Below are 27,889 nucleotides of genomic sequence, written 5' to 3'. Positions count from 1 at the left end.
GCCCGCCCCGCCCCGCCGCGGGGAGCCGCGGGAGATGCAGTCCGGCCGCGCCGGCAGCGGGGAGATGTGATCGGGACATGGCCGGGCACCGGCACCGGGGAGATGTGATCAGAACACGGCCGGGCACCGATACCCGGGGAGATGCGATCGGGTCATGATCGGGCACCGGCACCGGGGAGTGTGATTGGGGCACGGCCGGGCACCGGCACCGGGGAGATGCGATCGGGACATGACCAGGCATCGACACCCGGGGAGTGTGATCGGGGCACGGCCGGGCACCGGGGAGATGCGATCGGGGCAAAGCCGGCCACCGACATTCGGGGAGATGTGATGGGGGCACGGCCGGGTACGGGGGAGACGCGGGATGCGCGGTCTCGGCCCTCAGGAGCTGCGGCCCCGTTCGAACGGCCCCGTCACGGGAGCCGCGGCCCGGCACCGCTCGCTCGGCTCCGAACAGAACCGAACTCCTCGGCCGCGCCAGTGCTGTGAGGGATTTTGGTTGTTTTAGCGAAAATGCAGCCCTTGGGAATCCCTCCCGCATCCGCGCCGCGGTGTCGGAGAGGCCCGCGTGGCCCAGCGAGGAAGGAGCGGTGCGTGGGTTTGCTTCATCCCGGGCACGGGGGGACTCCGTGCTGGGTTTAGGGCGGTGGGAAAATGAGGACAGCAAAAATCCTCAAGATGTGTCAGAGTTTTGTTAGAAAATCGATATAAACAGAGCTGTCGCTCGTGAAAGGTCTAGAAAGGTGTTCTGAGGGGCGGCTGAGGGAGCTGGGGGTGTTTAGCCAGGAGAAAAGGAGGCTCAGCAGGGATCTCATCATTCTGTGACTCCCTGAAATGAAGGTGTAGCCAGGTGAGGGCCCATCTTCCTGCTGTGCCTGCACAGGAGCCGAAGAAATGGCCTAAGATGAGACAGGGGAGATTCAGATTCGATGTTAGAAAAAAATGTTCATTGGCAGGGCGGTCAGTCAATGGAACAGGTTCTTGTCCCTGTTCAAGAGGCATCTGGGACTGGTGCTGGGTGATGTGGGTTACTGGGTTAGGGGTTACAGGGGCAGTGCTGGCCTGGTGGTTGGACAGGATGATCCTGAAGGTCTCTTCCAACCATTACAATTCCATGATTCGATGATTCTGGAGGCCTTGGCTCAGTCACAGAGCTGTTACTGAGCTGCTTAACTTGGTTCTCTGTAAGTCACTTCTGTAGGCTTCATCCTACGAGCAGTTGAGCACTGAAGTAATTTCATTTCTATGAGTAGTCTGATAAAATGAGCAATCCTATTTATAAGTTAGTGAGTTGTACAATTTAATTGGCACTATACAGTCATTCACTGTCACGCCTTCATTTGGGAGGATGGCATGCAGCAATGTACTTGAAATTTTGGGAGTTATTTTTCTGAGAGGATTTATTGAACAGTCAGATAAAACTATCAAGAAAAAAAATTCACAAACACCTCATCCTGGAATGACTCTGAAATGAAGGCAGATATCAAAGAGAAAAGCAGCAATGCAAATACAGAAAACAACAAAATTTAAAAGTGATTCAATTTAGAAAGTTGATAAAGTGCACTATATCTTTACAGTTAAGTTAAATAGTTTCAGGAAATCTAGGCTTATCTAGAGTGTCTTTGCTTATATGGAACAGCATAACAGACTTGCTTTTGTATATAATTTTCCCAAATTAGTCATTTTTCCATTATTGTTGCTGGACTAAAACCTGGGTTTCTCAGTTTCTTGTGCTACTGGTTTGTTGGTGTTTGGGGTTTTTTTTGTTTGTTTGTTTTTTTTTTTTTTTTTTTTACATAATGCTAAAAATTATGATTTACACTATGTAGCTTTTTCTTATTAAAAGTGTGAAAATGAGCAACTAATTTATGAAACTAAACTGTGAAGCAGCAATGAATGTCAGTCTTTCTAAGTAAGCACAGGGGACATATGGGCCCAGATGACCCAAGTGGCAATGTGGCATAATTTTTGGGACATGATGTCATATGCTGTTCTTTTATGAGTTGCCCAGATCTGCAGTCATACTCCAATTCTAGATGTTGCCCAAAATGTTAAAAAAAAAAAAGTGAAATACCGTAGATTCAATACCATTACAAAATGCTGCAACAAACTATTTTCCCTGCTTTTGTGTCACAGCACAGATAACAAGATCAAATCTCAATGCTCTTTGTAACAAGGGAGCAAAGCAATAATGCCCCCAGCCAGGGTGCTAAACTCATCCAACAACTTATGAAACAGAATATATCTTCTCTAAAAATAAAAATAAGTACTTCAAAGGGCAGAGGGCTCGTGATGTGCTGGTTGTGCATAATGATCTGTGCCAGATGTACAGATGTGAAATGCTGCAAAGACAAGCACAATGGGATGGGAGCCATTGTCAGCAAAGGTGCTGCTGTGGCTCTGGAAACTTGTTCCTGTTCCAGAGCTGTTCCTGTTCGGATAAAAAAGTGAGGAGGACAAAAAAAAAAAAGTCGTGCAAAAGAATTTGTAAGCTAATTGTCCGCCCTGAGTACTCTGAAAAAGAAAACCTTGTATGTCCTGGAATGTTTGCATTGTCCAGGACATTTGTACTTGCATCTTTGCTTGCCCAGAAGTAATAACAATAGCTAACTTCACAGCAGGATTAATTGCATAAATGACTCACAGAAAACAAATGCAGGATTCAGTCAAGATGGACATGTCGACAGGAAACCAAATTTAAAAGGAAAAGTCAATGAGGTTAAAAATTAATTTCTCACAAATCTGAACATTTGTTGGTGGATTTGCTGTGGGTAGTTCAGTGTTAGAGAGAGATAAAATAGTAAAGCTGGACAAAAACTGACATACCAGCTGTTTGAGCAGTTTGAGAGATGTCAAATGACTTCAAATTACAAGGGACTGGTGAGCTGTGGCATCCTTTACACTGAAATTTTGATTAAATTAATATACCCACTTCCATCAGATACTTTATTTGAACAGTATTAGCAGGACAAAAGAGACTTTAAGCCCACCCATCACAGCACAGCAATTACTGAGAACTTTGGCCAAACCTGTTTAGCAAACAAAGGGGACATGAATAAATATCTTGCAAGATGCAACAGATGAGTTGATAGAAGAATTTCATTTTGAAGTCAAATTTCAAATCACAAGAGTTAACATTGGAAAGAAGTATATCCTTTAGCCAGATAAGCCTCATCAAATTCTTGGTCTCAGAAGAGAGAGTACGTGCTGCAGGGATTAGCTGCCCAGAACTGTTCCCTGTTGTGTAGGAATGCTTATAGACAACCTCAGGCTGCTGTGGGACAGCAGAGCCTCTCAAATTATCTCAGAAAGGGCGATGTGGTATTGCACAGGCCTCAAACATTGGATTCAAATCAGTCTCAATTACTCCTGAAGATAAACATGCTCTCCTAGACTGTCTGTCTTGGGGTTTGCAGTCGTGTACTTTCCCTGGAAAGCTGGAACAATAACAAAGACAGTGTTTGTCAGCTTTAATAAAGTAATGTGCTCCTTGGAGCTGCCTGTGGAGCACTGCTTAGCCTGTGTGCCTTTCTGGGGTACCATTCTCTCCACTGCCAGTGAAAATCCAGAAGTCACATATAAAAACAGCACATATAAATCACATATAAAGACAGCACAGCTGTCAAAGATCACCACGTTTGGGTGCATTTATGGGATGTTGCTAAAGAATCGTGCATAAATTTTTATGCCATCTACATTAAAAAAAAACCAAAAACCCCAAAGACAGTAACTGATAAATGTTACTATGAGCTGGTCTGTGCTGGAACAGATTTGACAGCAGCCAAATTAAGTCCAGCTATGCAAAGCGTGTTTCTGCATCAACAGCATTCCAAATGTCAACCTAGGATTTGGGAAGAAAAAACTTGCACATGAGGGTACTTAACCAGTCCTACAGATCCAAGGGGAGTTTGGACAGGAATGAGTGGATGAATCACCAGCACTCAAAGTTATCGTGGAACTACTTTTGCTAAATCAAAGATGGCAACAGGAAGAAAAAGGTATGCACAGAAATATTGTGCTGATACACAAACTATTTATATTAATCTTTTCTAAAAAGCTGGAATTGTATCAAAATATGAAACTATGAAACGAAACATTCTAGTCAACATATTTTGGTGTAAAATCATCAAACAAAGGTGATTGTTTGAAGAGTTCTCTGGTTTGGCTGGGGAAATGGTTCAAAATAAGTACCTTTCTTTGCTTAAAAATATCACAGTAGGCTATGACTGAGCACACACTGAAGGGACTGAGGACTGGCTAAATTACAATTCTCAGTTAAAAGGTGATAAGTGAAGAGTGATTATTTAAGGGGCCAATTTCAACTGGATTTCTACTGATACGACTGGCAGACTGATACTTTAGGCAGTTTGGAAAGAAGTACAAAAATCACTGCAGATCATTGTGAGAATGATATAAGATTAGCAAAACAAGAGCGTAACTTGGAAAAGAAACAGAAATTCACTTTAACACAGCCAAATGTGAAGTTACACATAGAAGAACAGAAAATGAAAGATTGGAAGGATCATCAGGGATACCATGGGCATGCAGGTTGGCATGAGCTCCCAGTGGGATGTTGTGGCAAAACCACAATCTGTGAGTTGAAAACAAATGTCTGAAGAGGGGCAGTGGGGAAGTGATTTGTCCCTCCCTCTGGTGGGGACAGATGGATGTTCCATTGCCAGACAATAACACCAGCATTTATGGTTTGTAAGTATTTACAAATTGCAATGCATGAAATATCCCCAAAAGCTGTTTGAGATTAAGAGTTTGTTCTCCTCATCTGTATGAGACCAACTGGAGATGTCCAGTTAGGTTTAAGACAAAAGCTGTGGGGAGTCTTGGTTGCTGTTTGTGCCTACAATTGTGCTGAGGTGGAACAGATTTAGCAGGCAGAGTAAGGATGGTTCTTTGCAGAGTCCCTGATCTGAGGCTGACTGTAGCCAGGGGAACAGGATGCCATTGCATGCCCAGCTCGTGGTTTCACAGCTCCCTTTAATCCCCTTTAGTCAGCTGGGAGTTGGCTTTACCCCTAAAGAGAACTTGGCTGAAATTTCTTCAGAATATTGTTCAGTGAGGAAGGCACCACGCTCCCTTAGGTAGCCGTGAGCTCAATGCTCAGTGCTCAATGTTTCACCCCACCAAAACCCCAGGAGCCATCCCCACCCCCTCCAGGCAGATGGCAAGGCTGGAGCAGATGCTAAACCCGTATCCAAACAGGTTTCCCAGGGGACAGATGCTGGAAACAAGATCCAGCCATTAACTGCTGGAAGTGCCTGCAAGTGGAACAGCAGGAGCAGCAATGCTGAGATGGAGCAGCACAGAAACAGTTGCTGTAATAGAGCCAGGGATATTAAGGTCCTTAGTAAATGCCAAGGAGCTAGAGCTTTCTTAGAGCTTTAGATCAATGGTTTATTAAAAAAAAATTAAATCAAACAAACAAACAAAACCAGGAAATACAAAAATCTCTGATGCATGATTCTTCTGAATCAGAAAAACTGGACATCTTGTTAATAAACATCTCTTCAAAGATGGAGGAGTCCCTTGTCAGTTCTTGCTTTTGTCAGTTAACTCTGGGCAGCAAGGTGAGAAAAAAGAGAAAGATCAAGAAGACAATAGTGGATACTGAACATCTCTTTACTGAATGAAGTTCTAGGAAGAACAAATGTCTAACAGGTGAAACTACAGAGTCACTGAAAAAAATTCCCAGTGGCACTAATTGGTACTTTCTTTTCTCCAAGTGAGACTGGATGCAATTCTGGAAGATATGTTTTAGTGAAAACACAAGCTGTGCTTCAGTCAAACCAGCAAGATGAGGGCTTTAATAAAAAATGTGCATAAAACTTGAACAGGATGTTGGACTAGATAATGTGCTGATGAACTGCACAATGTTTTGGGTTTTGCTGTTTGCTGTCAGCTTAGATCTGCTCCTGAAGATTTGCACTGTGTGGAAGTCCAGCTAATCCAGCCCTCAACCTGCTTCAGGCCCTGTGTGACAGACAGAGGAGCAAGAGTGTCTGTACCCCGGGGCAGTTTCACCTCCTCCTTCTCCCTCTTGCTCTGTTTTTCACCCTGTGTATTTATATTTTATGGCCCTGTGGGAAAATGCCACTTAGGGAGCTGCAGAATGGTGGATTGGTGACACCCTGGAGAGATAAGCAGCAGGCAGCAGCTGCTATTTGTGGCATTAAGATGACACTCACCGTTCATGCCTTTTTTCACACTTTCGATACAGTTGCACAGGCACAGAAGTTACAAAGGCATCGGTGGAATTTGTTATACTGTTGTGAAATGAAGAGTCGTGCTGAGGATCACAGAATTACCGTGTGACCTCAGAATAATGCCTGTGATCATGGTGTTCTCCAAGAATATCTCTTTATATGCATTATGGGAGTTGGTTTTTGTTTTTGCAAGGAAACAAGCATGTCCTTTCCTTACTGTTCCTTAAATAGGACCCCAAACTTATTTATTTTTTATAATTGTTCCTCAAATGGACAGCTGTGAATCCAATGCAATGTTGACTTTACATTTTGAGGAAGCAAATGTAAAAAAAATTAAGTATAAGGAGTGTGTATCTATGAATTAGTGTTCAAGCAGATGCTGATTTTAAAATACAAGTTTTCTAATGCAGTTTTTGCAGCCAAAATGCAACAATAAATTGGAATTGTTCAGAAAGAATTGGGAAAATACTCAAGCTGTGGAACAGGCAAAAAATTTCCAGAACTTCTGAGCAGTAAAAAAGAATATTTGAGTTCTAACTTTAATTGTATAATTAAATATGTGTGTGAGGTTTATGCAAGCTATATGTATGTTTATCAGGCCATAATATTTCATTATATTTAATAAGACAGAGAGTTCTGTTTAGAATAATTTTAGTCTTTATAATCCTATCCTGTTTCCATTTAGGTTGATTCAATAATGAGTACAGTAGAAGCAGGATTTTATTATATTAGAAATTCACTCAGAAGAAATTCTCAGCACTTAGGGAGAGCTTTTCATCTGCAAGGAACTACAAACACACATTAAGAATTTCAGTAATCTAGTAACACAGCATTCAGGTTGTGAGCTCATGCCAGTCACACAACTCCAGGCCACACCTGTCTTTGGGAATTGTGCCAGAGTGGCTCCTCAGCAGCCTGTGAAGCATTTCAGATCAGTAAAAATGATTGACCTCTAGTGATGACCACTCTCTTAACTGTACATTTGGGGTTTATTATAGATTTATTATAAAAAAGAAATCACATTTTGGTTTTGTTGGCACAGTACATCATTCCTTTTTCTTACTTTTCGGTCTTTTCCCGTCTGCCTTTCCCTCTGTCCTTTCTAAACTTGAGGAGACAAAGCAAAGTACTCAGGGAGTGAAATTTCTGGATTTCTGCACAACACATGGGGAGGAGGTAGATAGAAAAGGAGTCTTTTATGCAGGAAAAATAAAAACCCACTTTGGTTACTTTGCAGAATATACAGGTGAGGTGATCAGCACTGTGTTAGCAGAAGAGGTGAAGAGCTGGAGCTACAGAGCCAAGAGTTTCTTGGGTGTGGCTGCAGAGAGAGGAGAGTGACCCAGGCAGGCTGAATTCTCTGTCTGCTCCACAGGAAGCTCAGTAAAGGCAGGCATCGAAGAAAGACCCAGGGGCACACCAGGAAGAGTTTGTGAGCAGCAACCAAGCCAGCAAGTTTACATAAAAGTACTGAAAGAAATGTGCTTTCCTGTTTGATTCCTGATTCACTAAGTGAATCACAGCTTTTGATGCATTCTTTAAATAAATTACATTTCATAAAACAACCCAACTTTTCCATGACATTACTTTGCTATTAGATGTATTTCTATAAATCAAAAGTCTTAGATAACTGCTCATGGTAAAGGAGTCAAAAATAACAAAATTAGGGTTGACAAACATGGAGATATCCTAGACAAAGCAAAGATAAATAACAGAATTTGAGTGTATTAAAAATAGATTTTTATAAAACGAAATTATCTTTTCTTTTACTTATGTTTAAGAGGTTATCAGATTGGCACTTTTATTACTGCTAATAATAGCACTAATAGGGACACTCATAGTTTTTATTCCTTGCAAAGCTTTACAATTCAGTATTGCTGTCCAAAATGGTTTAATATGTTTTCTATTTGGTTATATTGTTTTCAATACCCGTATTTTCTAATAACTAAAAAGTAAAAAAAGCAGTTATAATGCTGGAATGTGCAAACACAGGACTTAATGCTGACCTGTGTGTAAATTGCTAAAGAAATACAGACTTGAAAACAAGCAATAAAATTGATAATACTCCAGCTGTGCACACCTCTGTGTTTCCTGGTGACTGTGGGTGCACCACTAATTGTTCATGGAGAGCAGCAGGTGGAACAGCAGGAGTAGCTGCTCACAAATCCACACTCCTGTGGCTTCCAGGCTCTTGGTAGCCAACAGCTGGATTGAAATTCCAGTACCTGCAGCAGCAAGGCAAGGCAGGGAACACGAGAAACGTATTGCCAGTGCCCATGTCTTTGTCTGAACATGACTCTGGCTCTTTTCCAGGTGTTTTGTGAAGTAACAAGGTGGAAAATACTTGCCCCTCGTTTCACCTTTGGAAGGCACATGAATGATGCATGCAGGACAACATCGTGTTCTCAGGATAGCAAGGAGCTGTGTCAGCTTCTTCTGGGCCCTCCTGGGTAATCCTTGGCCCCTGCTTGCCAGCATCCTGCTGTTCCACTCCTGGCCTTTGCTGAGCTGAATGGATTCCTCACTTCAGAACGTGAAATGAATTTTCATTCATGTTTCTGCCAGGTTGATAAGGTAAAATAATTAATTGCTATAGCTAAATCAAGGTTAGAGTTTATTAAAGCATTTGGATGATACTGCATTGCCAGTACAAGTAATTCCACACAAAAAAAGCAAACATGCTGGCTCAGCCAGAGTAAGGATTTCTACAGAATAATGGCACACCAGCTTCTTGTGTTTATTGTTACCCCACTTATCAATCTTCCTGTGCACTCCTTTTATTTTCTCCGTGTTAGTCTTGCTCATTCAGAAATGATTATGTCATATTAGTTAATAATGTTTTACTCAAGCACCTGACACTTTTTTTCTGCAGTCACTGGTTTTAGTCAATTTTGTTGCAGGGAACAGACCAAAAAGCTGATCCTGTGGTTTATCCATAGGCAAAAGGGAACTACTATTTCATGCAGTAGAAAACATGTGAATTTCTTTATTGATACTTGTAGATCTGGATTTCTGCATTCAGCCAAGGTATCTGACAGGAAACTTGTCTAGGACTGGGTGCATAATGTTCAAAATTGAAATGAAGAGGGTTCTTTCACAGAACTGCCTTAGGTGAAAAAAAATCGATTCTTATCGGACTGTCCCCATTAAATCTCTAATCCTGACTAACAACTGCATTTGTAATTCTCATTTATTATGATAGGAAGTGCTATCAGTCATATTATAGCTTTTTCAATTAATTTAATAATTTCCCATAGGAATACACATACAGCAAATCGTTTCTCAGAATGTTGGCAGCTTTTCTAAAATGTTTCAATTGAATCACATTTTGACCTTTCCGATATTGCTCTGAATTTTAATTATTTTCCATTGCACACTACTGGTTTAATGATGACCTGAGTATATTTCTTAAAAACGAACTGTGGGTGTGGCTGCATACAGCAAGGGTTTGTTCCTTGTGAACTGGTTATTGGCCCATTCTTTATGGTTGTTTTCTGCAGGCACTTAGACCTCTGAGGCCAGATTAGGACAAACTCTGAGCACTCTCACTGCAGACATTTTGTACCTCACAGAAAAAACAATCTAGATGAAAATACAGAGTGACATTTGCACATATTATGATTAGATCATGCATTCTTAAATTGCCAGTTGTGAAACACCTTGTAACAGGAAAAAAACTTCTTCCCTTCTAGTTTCATATGCAATTCATGAAATTTATCTGAAGGTTGCAGGGAGTCCTTGCAATATGGGAGATATTTAGAAGTTTTAAGCTTTTTCTCTGGAAGTTTTACTTTTTTTTTAAAGTAATGCTGAATTTTCCCACTTTTCCTTTTTCCTTGTTCTGCTTTCTTCTACAACCTGTTTCACACTCCCATTTTACCTGAAAGCAATTCCCTATCTTCCTTCCCCCATCAGAATTGTTCCACATTTTCTTCCTGAATCAAATATCTAGCATGTTGCTTTTTCCCAAATATTTTCTGGTTGGCACTTCCAAAGACCCTACATTTTTTCCTCTCTTAGTCCTTTAAGATAGAAGAATTTTTTCAATCAAAATCAAGGATCCTCTTCAGCAACAAAAGCAACTGTGTGAGCACAAGCAGTGAACAGCTTGGATTGGCCAACTGCTATAATTTTGGGTTCATTTATGGTAAGAAGAGATTCAGAAGCAGCATGAAAAGTAGCAGCACTTCAAACTACCAGTTCTGGAAAGTTGATTAAACCAGTGCCCCTGATATTTTCTCATCTAGCTTCTCTCTTAACATTAGGGGATAGAGTTAGGCCCTCAAATCAGGGCAAATTAAAATAAAAGGAAGCTTTCTTTATCCAAGTCCAACCTGCTTAGCCCACTTACAGTCAATAAACAAAATGCAGAAAGGAAATGTCAGTAGACAGTTGCAATGATATTTTTAAGAACCTAGTAGCAAGAGAAGATCATTCAGGTCCTGATGAGTTCCAGCAGGAGTTCCACTTGGGACTTTTTAAGGACAGTAGAAAAAGCAGCTTAAAAAAACCTTGATTGTACTCTGGTGCATTAATTTCTGTCATTGCAGATCAAACATTGTCAAAGCTACACACCCCAGCATGTGTTCAACACTGAGAGGTGGCCTGAAGCTCATTCTCCAGACCAACAATTTTTGGTTTAACTGAGCTGAAACTTTAATTCCACATTTGTAGCAGAAGAATCTGTAATGGCAGAAAAATTAAAATGGGTCTTTGATCAGATTAAAGGTGGTGTTTTTATCAGCATGGAATAGCTTACATTTGGAAACTTTTGCCCTCCAGGCAGGTATGTCCAGCTACATCACTGCTATAGATTAGAAGGAATCCTTGAAGGAACATATTCTTCTTAGCAGGAATATTTGAATTTTCAGCTTTGTTAGTATAAACTCAGCTTCAGACAGGGTATAAACCTGATCATTCCATTTAATCCTACCCTAGCATTAAATATGAATCATGACCAATGGGTGTGTCTCGGGATAAGGGCCTGTGCATTCTCTACACAGAAATTTACAACTGTGATTGTTATCACAAGCAATGAACATCAGCTTATAAATTCCTCAGCTGCACAGCAGAGCTGCATGGCTGAAGTCTTGTGCAGCTGCTTTTGAGTCAAGCAAGGACTGTCCCTGCAGCTCCACGTCCCTCTCTCCTCTCCTGCTGCCTCCCTTTTGGCCTCTCCCCTGTTCTGCTCTGCCCTGTGTGGGCTCTGCTGTGCTCCACAGGTAACCCCAGGAGCTTTGAAGGAGACTCTGAGGTAGAATAAGGTGCCAGGAATATTTTCTTGCTTTGGAAATATTTTTGCTTTTCTTGCTACCTGCCTTAGAGAGTTGACATTGTCTGAGTTCTTAACATATTTGCTGCTGCCTGAGCCCATTCCCAGAGCTCAGATGCTGTAAGTTGGACTAAAAGCTGGGATGAGGTATGGAGTTGTTTATCCCTCCTCCTGTTACAAACACTGAATTGGTTATTGCTGCCAGGAGGACACCTGAGATTCCTTGTACTGTGATGAGAACTCCCTCTTTTATTGGTATTTTTAGTAAGAGGTTTGACTTTTTAGAGAAAAGGCTTTCCAAGGCAGGGAAAAAAACAGAACTAGAAGGTCTCTGAAAGTTGGAACTACATTTAAGGAACCTGACAGAGCTTTCATGTTCCTCAGTTGGGGTGGCATAAGCTTATTACAGGGTATGTTTCACTCTTAATTTGCAGGAAGACAAAATAACCTTTAATTCTTGTTTTTTGCATTCAAATGGAGGATATGAGCAGACTGACCAGAAAAGTTTCTTTCCCCATTTCATGTACTCCACTGACACATGCAACAAGAAAAAAAAAAAAAAAAGCTGGTTATTAAAGGGGATTTATTAACCATTAATTAGGAACAAGAGGTGCATCAGAATTGAGAAACTGGCTCTTATTTTTACCACTTGGAATAGAAACATCATAGCTACCTGTTTCACTGTGTTCCTAAGTAATTAAGCAGTAATGAAAATAGGTGCACACTATTAAAAATCTGCACTTTATACATTTGTACATTAATCTGTGTACAGTGTATTGCCTGTACATATGTGCAGTATGTAGCCCAAATGGCTACACATAAAATGGACAATAAGAGTTAAGAAATACACCTTCTATAAAAAAATACCAGGAGAGAAACAAATCTAAATACTTATGATCCCTGAGCTCAGATTCAACTCATTTTAATGCTTACAAGTTCTGTTCTTCCTTTGCTGTTTAATAATTTTTTCAGCTTCTGTCCTTGAGCACTGAGTTTATAAATAAAAGCTTTCATTTACTCTCCTTTGGGGTCCAAGAAATTTTTAATCCTTCATTCACACAAACACCTACAAATAGGTGCTCATTTCTATTTATCTCACTTGTTGGTGACATTTCTGTATTAATTTTGATCAGTGCATTTGCATTCCACCCTGTTGTCTCCTGTGCAGCTGGTTATTCTCCAATTACATCCTCACACTCCTCACTGTAACTGATGAAAGTATGAGCTCAGTAAAACACACAAGTCCCATTCCAAGCACATTGGTTTATTTGGTTGAAATTAGAATTTTGATAGAATGACAATAAATGTTCGAGGTTTAATTTCTTACTGTATTTATACAAAATAAAAATGTTGAAACAATGCAGTTTGCTTTGTGGTGGTCAAAAATAAGGCAGTTATAGGGAGGAAAAAAGGGTTCTAAATCTTCACTTCTCAAGAAATTATAGATATGATTTACTTGTTGATTAATGTTTCTGGTTTTTATAATTTTCAGCTAGAAGTTCTCAGGAACAGGATCACTCAGTCTCTCATCCTCCTCCCTCTTGCTGACAATTAGCATGACTCAGTCCACAAAGCATCAGCAGTGTCAGTGACTCAGCCGAGTGACACAGGCTCTGTCAGTCCATCTAGGAGTGATTTAGAAAAGATGCAAATACAAGTTTCTGTGCTGAGGGAAGACAACTTTTTCAAGCTGACAAAAATAAAGCATTTCATCCAGCCCCCACAGGAGGAAGTGACTTCATGGAGCTGACCACTTAACTGCTGCCCTGACAGATGCCAATCTATTTCATTACTTTCCAGCAGGTCAGAAAAACATTTTTCTTTTTGGTTCACAGATAATTTGAAAGAACTCATGCTCTGCATTTAAGGTATTTTCCAAAAGCTATTTTATAGAAAGCTTTTGGCCCATTCAGTCTCTAGCCTCTAAGTATAAAGAGAGAGTGCTGCTCCCACTGGTAAAGTCACAGAGCAAACTCCAGCTGGAGCCTGGAGTCCTTCTCTCCTTTCTCTGCTGGACAGAGCATTCTGCAGCGTGTGTTCCCTGCCAGGTGGGGCTCACAAAGATGCTCCAAAGGCAGAGCAGGTTTTGTGCTGTTCTGAAGTTATACATTATATATAGGGGATGCTTTATAGAGTAAATCTATTTTCACTCCATAGCTATGGTTCCCATTGTGCTGTGGAGTGTTCCAACTGTTCCTGGCAGTGCTGACCTCAACCATGTGTTAAAAATTTCCTTGATACTCACTGAGTTTCAGCTACCAAAACTCTTCACCCTCTGAACACATACAGGATGTGGCCTATGGCAGTATTTTTCATTCTTTGCCTTCTTTCCAGTAAATAAATCTAAGTTAATCTTCCTAAGTTATTTTATTTACAGAGTGAACCCTAAAGAACATTCCCCAGACATGTCTTTTTTTTTTCCTGAGGGAGTGCAGAGGTTCTGCTGACATTTGTTAGGTGTGGACATCTTTGCAGGGGATTATTCAATTTATCAGTAGATACTAAACACCACTGACAATTTAAAAGTTTAGTGAAATAGACAACTATTCACACCAGCAGTACTCCCCCAGCAAGGGGAACCAAGAACAGTGAAGAACAGTTTAAAAGTCTGCTGATAATCCAGTCTAACAAATATAATTTGTGCAGGACATATCAACTGCAAAGTGATCGAGCTAATGAACCCTTAAATTTCACTCTGGCAGCATTTCAGAGAGCTGGAGCTCCCTAACAGTGAGGTGATTAGAGTTATCTTCTCTATTTTTAATGAGACATATACTAACACTGTGAGCTTACTGCAGAATCAGCATCCTGGGAATCATCTGCAGGCCACGTGCTTTCTACTAAATGGAAGAGGAAACACGGAGCAAATCTGTATTGTTGAAATTGCTTGTTGGGCTTTTTACTGTGGTGTCTTGGACAGGGGAACTGCAGAGAATTCAGCAAGAATCAGAAGTTGCTTAGCCTGCATGTCAGTTCCCCTGCATTTGGGTTACACAGAGGGGCTACACAATACAGAGCAGGTTAATTAGAAACCAGACATCTCCTGGAGCAGGCTCTGCCCAGCTCCTTGGCTCTGAGTGGTTACTGAACAACAACCACACCAAAGTGGGAATCATACCCCACCAAACGAACAATCCACCTCACCCAAAGGAGAGATGGCCCTTGCAGCGTTTACTACCTGCAGTTTTAAATTGTGGTACTTGTTTTATTTACATCTTTCAGTCTGCATCGTTGTGTTTCAGGATGACTTGGTGAAGATTTCTCTGCATAAAGAGAGCATCTATTTGATGCTTTGTCAGAAGTTAGTCAGAGAGGAAAGAAGTTCCAGTGTTTGAATTATTTTACCTGGAGTTTCAGAAGTAATATCCAGAAAGAGATGACAAACATGATTTGCATTTACAACAGGGGAAAAAAAGTGCCATTTTCTGCAGTGTCAGCAATTCCCATCTTGCTAGTATGTACAATTTTCTAGTGAAAGGATTGGAAAGAACAAAGGACTCCCTCATCTGGCATCAGTGCCCAGAGCATCAAGTTCATAGACCTAACCAGCTTTTCAGGGCACTAAATTCCTGAATTATCAATTGCAAATACTAAAAGAGCTAATTACATGATTTAATGAAATAATTTGAAATAGTTTAATTCTAAAAGAAACAAATTCTGAGTAAATTATAGGTTCACATGGAATCTGCTCATGGTTTGAAGCTTTATGTGGAATCTGACCACAATTTATAGCTCGGATTATTTCCTGCCACTGGATTTGGCAGGGGCTGCACTTGTGTAATAGCATATTAGACTATTTAGATCTTCAATGAATCATCAACTTCCTGCAGACACTTGCACTGTATCATCAGCGAGTTTTGTACACGTAGCAATAAAGCCACGCTTTTAAGAACTCTGCTGTTCTGACCTGCATCTTCCTCATGGCTTTGGAAAGATCTGTGATCTTGGGAAATACAATCTATAAATACCACTGCTGTGAAACAACTGATCTGCTGGATCCTGTTGGAGCAATTAAAGAGCTGTTTAGTCATGGTATGATGGTGGAGTAATCAGACAAACGAGGCTGAAGTTGAATCTGAGTGTCCAGCTCTCCCAGGAGAGCTTCCTTTCTAGAAGGCCCTGAGGAAAGGTTGGACATTTATAAGCAGACACAGCTGGAAAAGAGACGAGGGGGAGCCACAGTAGCTCCATCAGCCAAGCCGTCTGCCCAGAAGCTTGTGCAATGTGTGCTGTCCTCAGGGTTTCAGCGCTCTCCCTGGAGAGCTCTCCCTGTAACACTCTGTGCTGCCCGGGCACTTGGAATGTTCGGGGATCTCCTGCTGCCAGAAGATTGCAGAGGGAAAAGGCGCTTCGAGGTCACGTTCGGCCTCAACGCCGTGGAATCTGCGAACACTTTTTCTGCGGGATTTCAAACGTTTTTACTGGAACCGGCGTGAGGAAAATCCGGGGCTGATAGAGGAATTTTCCTTCTTCCCGGCAAATAAGTTTCCTTTTCGAACGAGGGGAACAAAAGCAATGAGGTTCCCGTTTTCCTGGAAGCCCGGCACTGTTCCAGAGCCAGAGGCGCCGGGGGCTCCGGCCTCCCGCTCCCTGAGGAGAAATCCCGCTCCCTGAGGGGCTCCCGCTCCCCTCACTGAGGGGTTTTATCCCGCTGCCCTGTGGCCCTGAAGTGTGTCCAGAGAAGGGAAACGAAGCAGGGGAAGGGTCTGGAGCACAAGTCCTGTGGGGAGCGGCTGAGGGAGCTGGGGGTGTTTAACCTGTAAAAGAGGCTCGGGCGGGACCTCATGGCTCTGCAATTCCCGGAGAGGAGGATGGAGCCGGAGAAGGTCGCGCTCTTTTCCCAGGCAACCAGCGGCAGGACACGAGGACACAGCTTATAGAACTCGCTCTCGTGTGCCAGGGGTTGGTCATCAGGAGGAATTCCTGCACAGAAAAGGTGATTAGACACTGGAGCGGACTGCCCACGGACGTGGTGGAGTCACCGTCTCTGCAGCTGTTCAAGGAACGACTGGACGTGGCACTCAGTGCCATGGTCTAGTAGACACGGCGGTGTTCGGTTATAGGTTGGACTCGATGATCTCAGAGGCCTTTCCCAACCTAACTGATCCGGTGATTTATGTGATTTCTGTGATTTCTCCGCAGCCGGGCTGGGACACCGCCACTCCGCACCGTATTTACCACTAGTGAGCGCATCCCCGTTACCGTATATACCCACACGGGTACGCCCAGCAGCCGGCGTTACCGTATTTACCGGCACTAACCCGCCACCGCATTTCAAGGACGTGGAGCCCAACACGTGCTCCCGCACACCACAGCAAAGCCGTAATGCCCCGAGAAAAGCGCATGCGCCGTGCGGCGGCGGGGGCGGGAGCGCGGCCGCGACCCGGTGGGGTGAGGAGAGGAGGAGCGGCCGGTCCCGCCTCCTCCTTCTGCTCCTCCTGCCAGCGGCTCCCGGTGCTGCCGGTCCCGCCTCCTGCTCCTCGCGGCTCCCGGTGCCGCCGAGGCCTGCCCCGGCCTTGACTCGCCGGGCCCCGGGGCGTCGCGGAGCCATGGCGCAGCGAAGGGCGGCGGAGCGCGGGCCTTGCCAGGCGGCGGCGGCGGCGGAGAGCGCCAGGCACCAGCGGCAGCTTCTGGAAGGTGCCGGGGTCTCGGGGCGGCGGGAGCGGGAGTGACCTCGCGCTGGCATCGGACGGTGCCCCGTGCGGGTGCCGGTGCCCGGTGCGGCTGTCGGTGCCTCTGGGCGCCTCGGGCACCGGCCCCGTCCCGCGCGGGCACTGGGGCGGCCGGGCCGGGCCCCTCACGGTGCGTGTGGGGTGAGGCGGCTCCCGCCCCGCGGGGGCCGAAATGGGGCACCGGCCCCTTTCCCTTCTCCCCTACATGAGGGAACACGCATGGTTCCATGTCTGTGTGTGTGTGCTTGTGTTATTCCACTACCGGCTGAAGTCTAGAAAGTGGCAGTGGCAGAAGAAAGCGCAGTGGGCTGTGTTTTTCTTTTTTTGGCCCTATAACTTGCTTATTTCTCTATTGATCTATCGTTTATTTTGCTCCTTGGAGAAGGTGTTGTCAGAATAACCGCGGTTCCAGTGCAGTGGAGCAGAGTGCCCAGAGAGGTTATGGAGTCTCCCTCACTGGAGATCCTCAGGAGCCGTGTGGATGCGGTCCTGCTCCATGAGCTCTGGGACGACCTTGCTTTGGCTGGGAGCTTGGACAGGGTGACCGCTGTGATCCCTTCCAGCCTGACCGTTCTGTGATTCTGTGCCTGTAATTGCTTTGTGGATGCTGCCTTTGGCCTCGGCTGACCCAGCGCACACCTGTGGGGTCGCACTGACCTTAAACCTAAAAAAACCTTAAAACCGATAAAATTTCCAGCTCGCCCAGCCGGCTCCGTGGATTTCGTCATCTAGTCGCTGCATTTCACAACAGTGAGGTGTCAGCGTGACCCGCTGGAGTGTTGTGTGTTGGCATTGTAGTTGTGCCAGCGGCATCTGCGAGGGAAAACACAGCCTCGGCTCCTCGTGTGACCCTGGCTGTGAAGCTGGGTGAGCCTCAAAGTGCCTGAGGAGAGAGTGGTTTAATACATGCACACATACACACTCTGCTGTGGATGCAGAGAGTATATAGTGTGGTGCTCGTTTCAGTTTTAAATTTATTTTTTGCATGTAGTTGCATTTGTGTTAATCAATGTATTGCAGGTATGTGGTCATTTTGATAAAAATCTAAAATACAGAAGAGGCCTAAAATGTCACTGTGTCACTGTAATCCCATTGCTTCCACTACACAAGGATTTAAAGGCTAATAAACACTTATGTGTATATATCCACATCGGTGTAAAATATGTGTAATTCCCAAGACTGGAAGCTGTGATCTTTATATCACAGGCTAGCGTGTGTGTGTTTATGTAGGTTTCCTCTTAATGAGTGTGTCTCACCTAACTGGCTGTGTCTGGTAGTCTTTCATTAGAGGGGAAAAAAACCCTCAAAATCTGTTAATGAGTCGGTTTTAAAGTTATGTTGTGCATCCTGGAAACTTAACTTCAAGTTAAATCTGTAGTTAATTAGACTGGCAGGAGATTTCTGGCAAAAGGAAAACATATGTATGGCTTACATTGTTTAGCTCTGTTTTTTCTCTTTATAAATGTATTTATTAATTGAGGCTTAAATTATTATGGATCATAGAAGATGACTTCTGTGAGATGTTTGCCAGTGTAAAAACTTCAAAGTTGTTTGAAAGCTTTTGGGGAATATGAGCAATGTGTGTTATTGAAAGCATTGGTAGGAACATGTCCACAGAGACTTTCCTTTAATATTCCTTTAAAGGATAAGTTTGAAATCTGTTGGAAGTTGTGAGTGATTGTTTTTTCTTGTTTTGTTTTTCTAGTGCTAGTGTTTTTTCTGACTTTGTTTCATGTTTAATTTCAGGGAAAGCTCTTGCAGAAGGTGGATCAGCTCGGACATCACTTCTTATTTTAGTGTCCATCTTCTTATCTGCTGCTTTCCTTATGTTCCTGGTATATAAAAATTTCCCACAACTTAGTGAGTAAGTATGTTTTGAAAGTTTAATTTATCAATTTATTTGCTTTTTTGTAACAGATTTCAGAGGAGCCTGTGTGGGGATAGGACATAAACTTGGGAGAATTCATCTTGATCTAAGGTTTCTGTTGTACAGTGGAGATGATGTGTTTTGAGGTGTTACCCCCGGCACATTATCAGTGGTAACTGACTGTTCTTAACGACTTTCAGCTGAGAGCCAGAGTGGGTTTGGTTCACTTGAAACTTCCTTGTGCCTTGGTGGAACTGGAGGCTGTCACCAAAAGGGGACATCCTTCTTCCTAGCTAAACCTTGCCTTCTCTTTCTCCTTCTTGTTGCACCCAGTACTTGTGTTGGGATGGCAGGCAGGCTGGCAGGTGGAAGCCTGCTTGTTTGGCAGCTTTCTTTTTCACTTTTAGTAGTTAAATTTCTGTCTGATTAACTTGCTCAACAAGGTCAGTTTGCAATGGCCCGTCCCTAAACCTGATACAGAGGAAGTGAAGACACTCAAGTGTGCTGCCCAGGGTTGCACCAGGTTAAGGTGTGACATGAGATTTTGCCCTTAGAACTTTGTGAAGTTCTGCCACTCCTGCTGCACTTCAAGTGTTATGACCCCAGCACCGAGGCAGCTGCAGTTGGTTTTGGCTGAAATGTTGCCTGCTTTCGCTTGCCAAGGTTTGGTTTGTGCAATTTTGTCTTTTTGATCCGTACTTGATAAGAAAGAAAAACCTAGAAAAGAAGCACATCATTGTACTGAATAAAAAAACCAGCTTGCAAATATCTAAAATTGGGGATTTTCTAATATAAACCACACTGTAAATATTAGGTGTTCATCTGAGAACGTTATTACAACAATAATCATGGATTGTTTGCTGAAGCTGTAATTTAGTGATGTAGTGTATCTAATTATCTTTGTATTCAGTAAGTAATTGTACTACACTGTTTGATTATATTTCCATCATTCCTGCTTCTTTTTTTTTTCCCTCTCCAGAGAAGAAAGAGAATGTATAAAGGTTCCTAGAGATATGGATGATGCAAAGGCCTTGGGAAAAGTCTTGTCCAAATACAAGGACACATTTTATGTTCAAGTATTAGTGGCTTATTTTGCCACATATGTTTTGTATCCTTTTTCTAATATAAAGGGCAGTTTTGATGTAGTCATGCTTCTCTGAAAAGATATATGAAAAATACAAATTGAAAAATTATTTATCGTGAATGAAGTTTAGCATATGTAGGAGTGTCTACAAAGAGACAGAAATATTTTAAAATCATGGAAACTTAAAAACATTTCTCTGTATATTAGGCTTGGTCTCACTTTAGTATTATAACTTTTAAAAGAAAGTGAATTTTGAGGTAGAAATTACTGTTTGTTCTAAAAGAAAACTGAGACTACTGCACTGTTCTTCCTTGATACACTCAAAGTTCCACATAAAGGTATTTACAGAATATTTAGCAGTATTTCTGAAGGAAAGTATTTTGAGTCATCTTTCATCTCTGCACCGCTCAAATTCATAAGCCAAATCTGTTTTCTTTTAGAGAGACAAATTTCTGAAGTACTTTCTGTCCAGGGAGACACAAAGGCTACCTATGTTCTGTGTTGACTTCTTTTTCCTGAGTACTGAATATATTAATTAATCATTAAACACACTCCTAACTGGAACACTTAACTAAAGGTTAATAACTTTAAAGCTGTAGAAGAGGTTTGTTTCACAGCTTTAATGCAGGAGGCTTTTGTAATTCAGGAGAGTCAGCACTGAATGTGCCATTAATAATTATCCTTCCACAAAAAGTATTTTGTATTTCCCAAATTATAGATCTAGGCAGAAAATTAAAACGTTAGTTTATGTATTAACAAGGAATAGAATAAATTGGCCCTTACTGAGCTGCTCTAGCAGTTCTAGATGTGATGACCTTTACTGTGAGCAGCAGGCTGTGATCAGTATCCAGGCATGATACAGTTACCTCTGAACCTTGAACATGGCTTAGCAAAAGCTGTACTGGCTGTAATGCACTCAGAAAGATTATTGGGCTTTTTAATATTTCACTCAATTCAACTTGAATAAAATAGTGTGCAGGGTTTTTTTTGCTTTATAACTTTTCTATCCAAAGTGGGCAATGCATCATGGTCTCAAGTATGCCTAGCATGCCTTAAGTCCAACAACCTGCTTGCTTATGGTGCAGAAACCTAATTTTTGCCTTTTAAAAAATTTCTGACTGAAATTAGTGATCAGCTGTTGTAGTTAGTGATTACACCAAGCCTATTTGTAAGGAAGTTGTAGCTGCCTTCATACATTTCAGTCTTCCATGAAACTTGTGCTTATGGGCTCGGACAGGCCTGTGAACTTTGCAGAGAATATCTGAAACTGCACATCTCTAGTCAGCAGTGTCAAATCAGAAGTCTATGTTTCCTGGAAGTCACAATAAATCCTCTGTGGCAGTTGGAGCCCAGCTAAAGAGAAAAATGCAGTCAGCTTATATTACTCAGTGACTTATCATTTGTATGTGTAGTGACAGGTCTACATCTTGTGGCTCTGTGCTTGAACTTCACAGAAGGTTTTTTGAAGTAAGGGCCTTGAGAGGCCCTGCCTATTTATGTTTTTCCGAATTGTAAAATGTATCCTGACTGCTTTTAAAATTAAGAACTACGTAGCTTTTTAGAAAAGTGTTTTTCCTTAACTAAGATGCATCCAGCTTGCAAACATTTGCTATTCCTGGGTCTATATTTCTCAGTATCCTGTCAGGGTTTCTTTATCCCTTTCCACTGGCCTTATTTCTTGTTTGTTTGGTAAGTATGGAAAGTAGTTTGTGAGGGCATATATTTCTTTCTTTCCATTTGGAATACAACCAAACATCTGAGCAGCTTCCTGTTGGAAATAATCAGTCTGAAACTGGCATAGACTTCAGTTTCTGATAAACTGAGTTCTTACTAAGCTCTGCTGCAAGAATGGCATTACCTACAAAATTCACTGTCATGTTGAGTGATGGTCCAAAACACTGAGCTGCTTCTCCAGGTTTTCTTAATAATGGAGGCATTTGAATGTGAATCAGCCAGTTTCCTTTACTCTAAATTTATTTAGCATCTGCCAGAACCCAGTTGTAATTTCACAACACAATTACTGTGGTTTTATTATCATACTGCAAAATGCATCTGTTTTTTAACTGGCTTAAATATGCAAGAAGCTTAGTTTAAGATTTGAAATGTATGTTATCAACAGGCTTTAAAATATGTTATGGGCAAAAGGTGCAATCATAATGAGCCTTAATATTGAGAAGATAGGGAGGACCCTGTTCAGTTTTCATGTTTGAATTTCTTTAATGGCATTGTGCCTCTTATTTGAAAAGCTTTCACTGTTCAAAGTCTTAAAACTGCAGAAGCACTCAATATTAACTGATAAGTAGTCAATGTTGTCTACTTTGAGTGTTGGGATTGATCGAAATGCCTTGGAAATAAACTGTCTTGGGTCAACAACATTCTTATGGATCGTGTACATAGTCCTGGAGGGGAGCCCTAATGGAGTGGAGGGCTGCATAGAAACCTACTCTAGCCAGGCAGTGTAGTTAATACAGACACAAGGCTGATGTTAATTGGAGTTTCTGCTCATTTGTTGTCTCATTGTTTTATTTTTCAGTGCTCAGGACTTGGAGCTTCATTCTGCTATATGCTGTCATACCTAGTGGGACGTCCTGTTGTGTACAGATATTTAACAGAAAAAGCAGTAAAATGGTCAGAACAGGTAAGGTTTCTAGAGATGCTGGAACTTACTGTACAAAATGTCATGGAATAGCATGGAAAACTAGGAGGTCTTGTGCTCATGTATCCAGTTACACAGAAGGGATTCTGGAAGTATTCCTGATTTTATGCTATTTCCCATGAGAAGGTTGTTCTTACTTAGGAAGTGTTTGTGACTGATCACCCTCCTGGTTTATTTAGTGTCAACAGGAAACCTCTCCAGCTTCAGGAAATTTCAAGTAATTGCTCTCTAAGCATTAGCACTGATGAAAGCTGGGTTTGTATTTTTGTGTTGGAGGAACCTGTAGCTGTATGTCTGATTGAGAAACCTTAATTTTAACATGTTATTGTAATTGGAGCATTTAGAAACTTTTTCTTACAGTAAGTATCTGGGAACATCAGTATCAGCAAGGCTTGACTGTGAGGTGAACATAAAGGTTTTGCAATACAGAAATACAGTGTGAGTTGTACTTGACCTTATGTGTCTTTCTTTGATACTCTGAAACATTCAAACGAATTTTTTTTTTGCAAGTATGAAGCACATGTACTGTTCAAGATGTTTTTGAATCACATAAAAATGCTTTAAACTTCTTCCTCATTAGATAAGATATGGAACTGTGTCTAGCACAGTTGACCTTGTTAGATTGTACAGTACCATTTTGACTCTTGACCCAAGTAAATCTTAATATTGCAGTATAATCTTGAGGCTACTCTGAGTAGCAAATGGTTACTGTTGACAATAGAACTGAAGATATGATTTAAAATTGCATGTGCAGCTCATATCTGACTGTTTCCAGGTTAATTGGATTGTATCATGCTTATCATATTGAGGTTAAGGCATTTTATGTGCAGCATTAATCAGTATTTAAATATTGATCAGATTTAAAAGGTTTCAACCTTCATTAAGGTTTTAAAAACCCAGAGTGCTCCTGATTTTGATGTTACAGTAAAATCTAAATTTGGCTAAAGCTGAAAAACAGGGTTGTGACTGGGATGAGCTGCCATGTGAGATTTCAGGTGGAATTGCAACCAGACCAGGTTTGTTTTCAACTGTTTGAGGCTTAAGCTTAGTGCAGGTCTGCCAGGATAGGCCAGAATTGTGGATGCTTGGCTGTCCTTGCAGCTTGGCTCGAGGTTGCACTTGCTGTGTGAAAGGGCTGATGTGCTAGACACAGGCTGGAAGGAGAAGAGGCTTTGTTGTAGCGTTGGTGTAAGGAGCTGGGCTAGACCTGAGAACATAACTAAGACTGTGAATGAAGGTGGAGCTGTTGTTGCTCCTGGGAAATGTTAATGCTGGGCACTGTAACCTCTGGGGAGAAGGCTTTGGAGCTGTGCTGGGAGCAGCCACTTCGTGAAGTTCAGAACTGGCTGAGGAATTCCAAGTGAGGAATGTAGCTCACAAGTTAGCTCAGAATGGCTTGAGGGACAGACTTCATTGGCAGTTGCTGCAAAAGCTTTAGAAATGGGATGACAGGCTGTGGTGACTGGGCTGTGGCTCTGCCTATGACTCGTTGGCTGAGTCAGGCAGACACATCACCACTGCTCTGCCACACACAGCTATTTGCAGGTTGATCTCAGTGCTATTTAACAGATGATTGACTGGGCACTCCTCCCCACATCACACATTTTTAACTGATTTTTATGTTTGCAATATGTAAATGTCTACAATAAAATCCTTTAAACCTCTGTGGTTGTGTGTTTTCAAGGCAGGGATTTTTTAATCAAATGTGTTTGTTTTTGTCTTGGCAGGTTGAAAGACATAGAGAACATCTCATTAACTACATAATATTTTTGCGAATAACACCTTTCCTCCCCAACTGGTTTATCAATATCACATCTCCTGTAATCAATGTGCCATTGAAAGTGTTTTTCATTGGCACTTTCCTAGGTAAGAATTGTGGCTAGTGAGCCACAGTTTGGGGTGGCCAGAAGAAGGGGTATACACTATAGCTTTTTTAATGGGCATATTTTTGCACATACTTTTAAATCTGATTTTAGGAAACAATCCAGTATTTTTCCTTTATGAACTTTATGAAAAAGTTGATTATTTTTCCTTTATGAAAAATCAGTTTGTAAAGAGGTAACTTGTAATCTGCAGAGGCTAAAGAGATTATTTGCTTAGTGTCCTGTATTTGAGTTTGCATTAAAAATATTAAGAATGGCTTAAAACCAATTCTTTGGATCAAGGTTTTTTTTATCTTTGAATTCTGTATTCACAGCCGTCTTTTAAAACAAAAGAAGTTTAAGGCAACAAAATCTCAACATTGTGGTATTTAAGGGTTTTTTTTACCCTAACAATCTATTTTTTCATCCTTTCCTTGCTCCAGGTGTAGCACCACCGTCTTTTGTAGCCATTAAGGCAGGAACAACGCTGTACCAGCTTACAACAGCAGGGGAAGCTGTTTCCTGGAACTCTGTTTTTGTTCTCATGATTCTAGCCATCCTCTCCATCCTACCAGCTCTCTTCCAGAAGAAACTGAAACAGAAGTTTGAATAAGGATCAAACTGGACCAGAACTTCCCATACTTCATCTCAGGATCAGCACTTCTGATATTTGTATATTTGCTTTTCTATTGGATCTTAAGCAATTAGAGGGGAGGCTTGTGATTGATAAGAATGTCTTTAAATGAACACATGGCCTTAAACTGAAGGAAATGTGTTCAGAAATGTACTGCATATAGTTTTGTAACCAAACACCAGTGTTTTACTTTGGGAGAGTGTGTGTGTGTGGCCCTCAGGGTGAGGGAAGTGAGAACATAGATGTAACCTTTTGCTCTAGTTACATGCAGAGCAAAAATTGTGATGTAGACATAAACTACAGCTGATGCTTTCTAACACTTGCAGGAAAAACCTCTGAACTCTTCAGTCCAACTTTGTAACATTCTCTGTAGGCTTGCATGTCATCTGGTCTGAGTGCATTTCTCACTAACAATATTTCCCTTCTTTTTTGCCTTGGGGAGTTTCAAAATAATATCACGGTGCTCACTCAGAAACAAAGGTTCTTTGCAGTACTTTAACTACATTGTTATTCTCATCCTGGTTGTTTACTTCTATTTATTAGTGCTGTATGGAATTAAATACTTGAACCTACATCTGCTTTACTTACTGGATTAACAGGGGCAAAGTGTTTCATTCAAAGTGACATCATTCCCTCTTGGTCTCTGTAAAGTTTTATTCTGGGAGTGGGTATAGGAAGGGAGGGAGCAGCTTAGGATTCTTATCTTGGCTAGCTGATGATTTTTAAATTCTAATTTTAATTTTTTAAATGTTGATTATTTTGCCAATATTTCACTTGCATAGATTTATCCTGCTAACTTAAGAAAGTGATGGTATGATTATATAAAACTTGCAGTTCTCAAGTGATTTAAAAACGCTTAAGCAGTGTAATATTACCATTTCTCAAGCAATATGTAAAGAGTCAAAAATTTCTCATTGCAGCTTGATTAGCTAAAAGAAATGTCAGGTACACAAACTGGTGCAGTTCCTATCAAACAGCTGATCCCAAATAATGTTCAGAGCACCATGAACAGCAGGCTCTTGTGTCAGTGTGTATAAAAATGGGGGTTGCAGTGACTGGCCATGGGCGACCAGCCATGACTCACCTTCAGCAGCAGTCTGCTACAAGGTACCTCCCCCTGTGCTTCCAGCTGGGGTAGTTTGTTGTGTTGTCAGTGGAACCCCACCAAACAAGGCCCTGGTCACTGGGGAGCACGTTGGTGTTTTACCTGACTGAAACCAGTGCTGCTCACGTGGTTTAAGCTGATGCCCCTGCAGTGTCTTGCTGAAAAGGGACTCAGCACATCAGCACGTGCTCCAGTTCCAGGGTTTATTTGTCTGTGTCCTCGTGTTAACTCGTGATCATATCAGAGATCTTCGAGATAGAAGAGAACAGTTCATGAATGTGATAATGTAAAAGGTACTGACTGGTACCTTTACAGGGTTTATTCATTTTTGTAACATAATGTTAATTGACTGCTTTGTTTCATCACAGTATTACTTGTAAATATATATTAAGTGTTATTGGTACACCATTTGTCTTTTATTTAAGTCCAGGCTGCACACTAAATGATACTTTTTACATAAGTATATAAAGGAATTTATATCAGTTCTGTTTGCAAGTTTATTGCAAGACCATTCAGTTTCAGCAATTCTTCTGTTATTTAGAATTTATTCTAAAAGTGTACTTTGGCATTTAAAACTGAACAGTGATTACTGATTGCTTGTTTTGCAGCCATTCTAATCTCCAGAGCTCCTCTACCCAGGGGATTTATTCCACAGTAAACTTGGATGTGAATTGAGCCATGTGAGCAAGCGTCCCCTGGACTAGTGAGTGTGAAGCTGCTGTAGATTTACAGCCCACTTTTCTGCAGAGTTAACTTTTCATGCAGATGAACACTCAGAATAAATTACCTACTACTTTTTTTCAAGTGGCTTTTCTCAAAATTTGTCTCAGCTCCTGGTCAGTCACAGAAGCTGTTGTAAAATCCCTCCCATGCTGTGTAAAGCCAATGTTTTGATGGAACCTTGTCACTAAAGAAGGAGCTGAACTCTTTCAATCTAATGTGACTTTTCTATCACTTGATGTTTTCACTGAGTTCTGTTTCACTATGGAGATGGGATCAGGCTTTGTTACTGAAAACCTGTTGTCTTTCAGCCACAAGACTGGCCTCCCATCACAATAACTAAAAGCCTTAAGACCTTAAAAAGGTTCAATATAGGGTTCTTTACTTTTTCAAAACCTTAGCATTTTTTTAACCCATCCTGTCTGTGTTTATCTTCAGCTGCCAGTAGCCTGAGGTGCTTTCCTGTCCCATGAGGACTTCTGAGGGTTGTGCAGAGTAAGGCAGGCCTTGTGGTAAGCAAAAACAGCACTGTGCTGTAGGGTACTCTACTAGTCTGCTTTTTCCTTTAGGGAATCCAGCAAGTGATCCAAGAGACATAACATTTTGACAGAAAAACAGTGGCTACCATGAAACAATCCAGGACATCAGAAAGATGTAGCTTTGTTTTTTAATTGCAAGGGATTTTGAGCTGTTAGGTGACCTCTTTATCTTTTGGAATTTTTTTTTGTGATACCTGCATGACATCATTACTAAGTGTCTCTTGCCATTTGATAATAAAGCTGTTATATAAAATCTGAAA

The 27,889-nt window shown here is 41.6% G+C and overlaps 1 protein-coding gene across 2 annotated transcripts; it reads left to right on the top strand.

The window, feature by feature from the left end:
* Positions 1-34: 34 nt before the first annotated feature.
* TMEM41B (transmembrane protein 41B) lies at positions 35-27,889 on the top strand. 2 transcript variants are annotated; one of them, XM_088175699.1, is made up of 8 exons: positions 35-8,792; positions 12,983-13,293; positions 18,909-19,026; positions 20,009-20,137; positions 21,709-21,802; positions 22,647-22,751; positions 24,497-24,635; positions 25,075-27,889. In XM_088175699.1, the coding sequence occupies exons 3-8, from the start codon at positions 18,989-18,991 to the stop codon at positions 25,242-25,244; spliced, it is 675 nt and encodes a 224-aa protein (XP_088031825.1). In that variant the 5' UTR covers positions 35-8,792; positions 12,983-13,293; positions 18,909-18,988; the 3' UTR covers positions 25,245-27,889. The 2 variants fall into 2 exon arrangements, with proteins under 2 accessions (XP_088031825.1, XP_014731743.1); XM_014876257.2 differs by lacking the exons at positions 35-8,792; positions 12,983-13,293 and adding an exon at positions 16,862-17,127.

The sequence above is a fragment of the Sturnus vulgaris genome, chromosome 18 (assembly GCF_052056855.1).
Source record: "Sturnus vulgaris isolate bStuVul1 chromosome 18, bStuVul1.hap1, whole genome shotgun sequence".
NCBI classification, from domain to species: Eukaryota; Metazoa; Chordata; class Aves; order Passeriformes; family Sturnidae; genus Sturnus; species Sturnus vulgaris.
The sequence above is the reverse complement of the archived record's forward strand: the minus strand, read 5'-3'. Positions and strand labels throughout refer to the sequence as shown.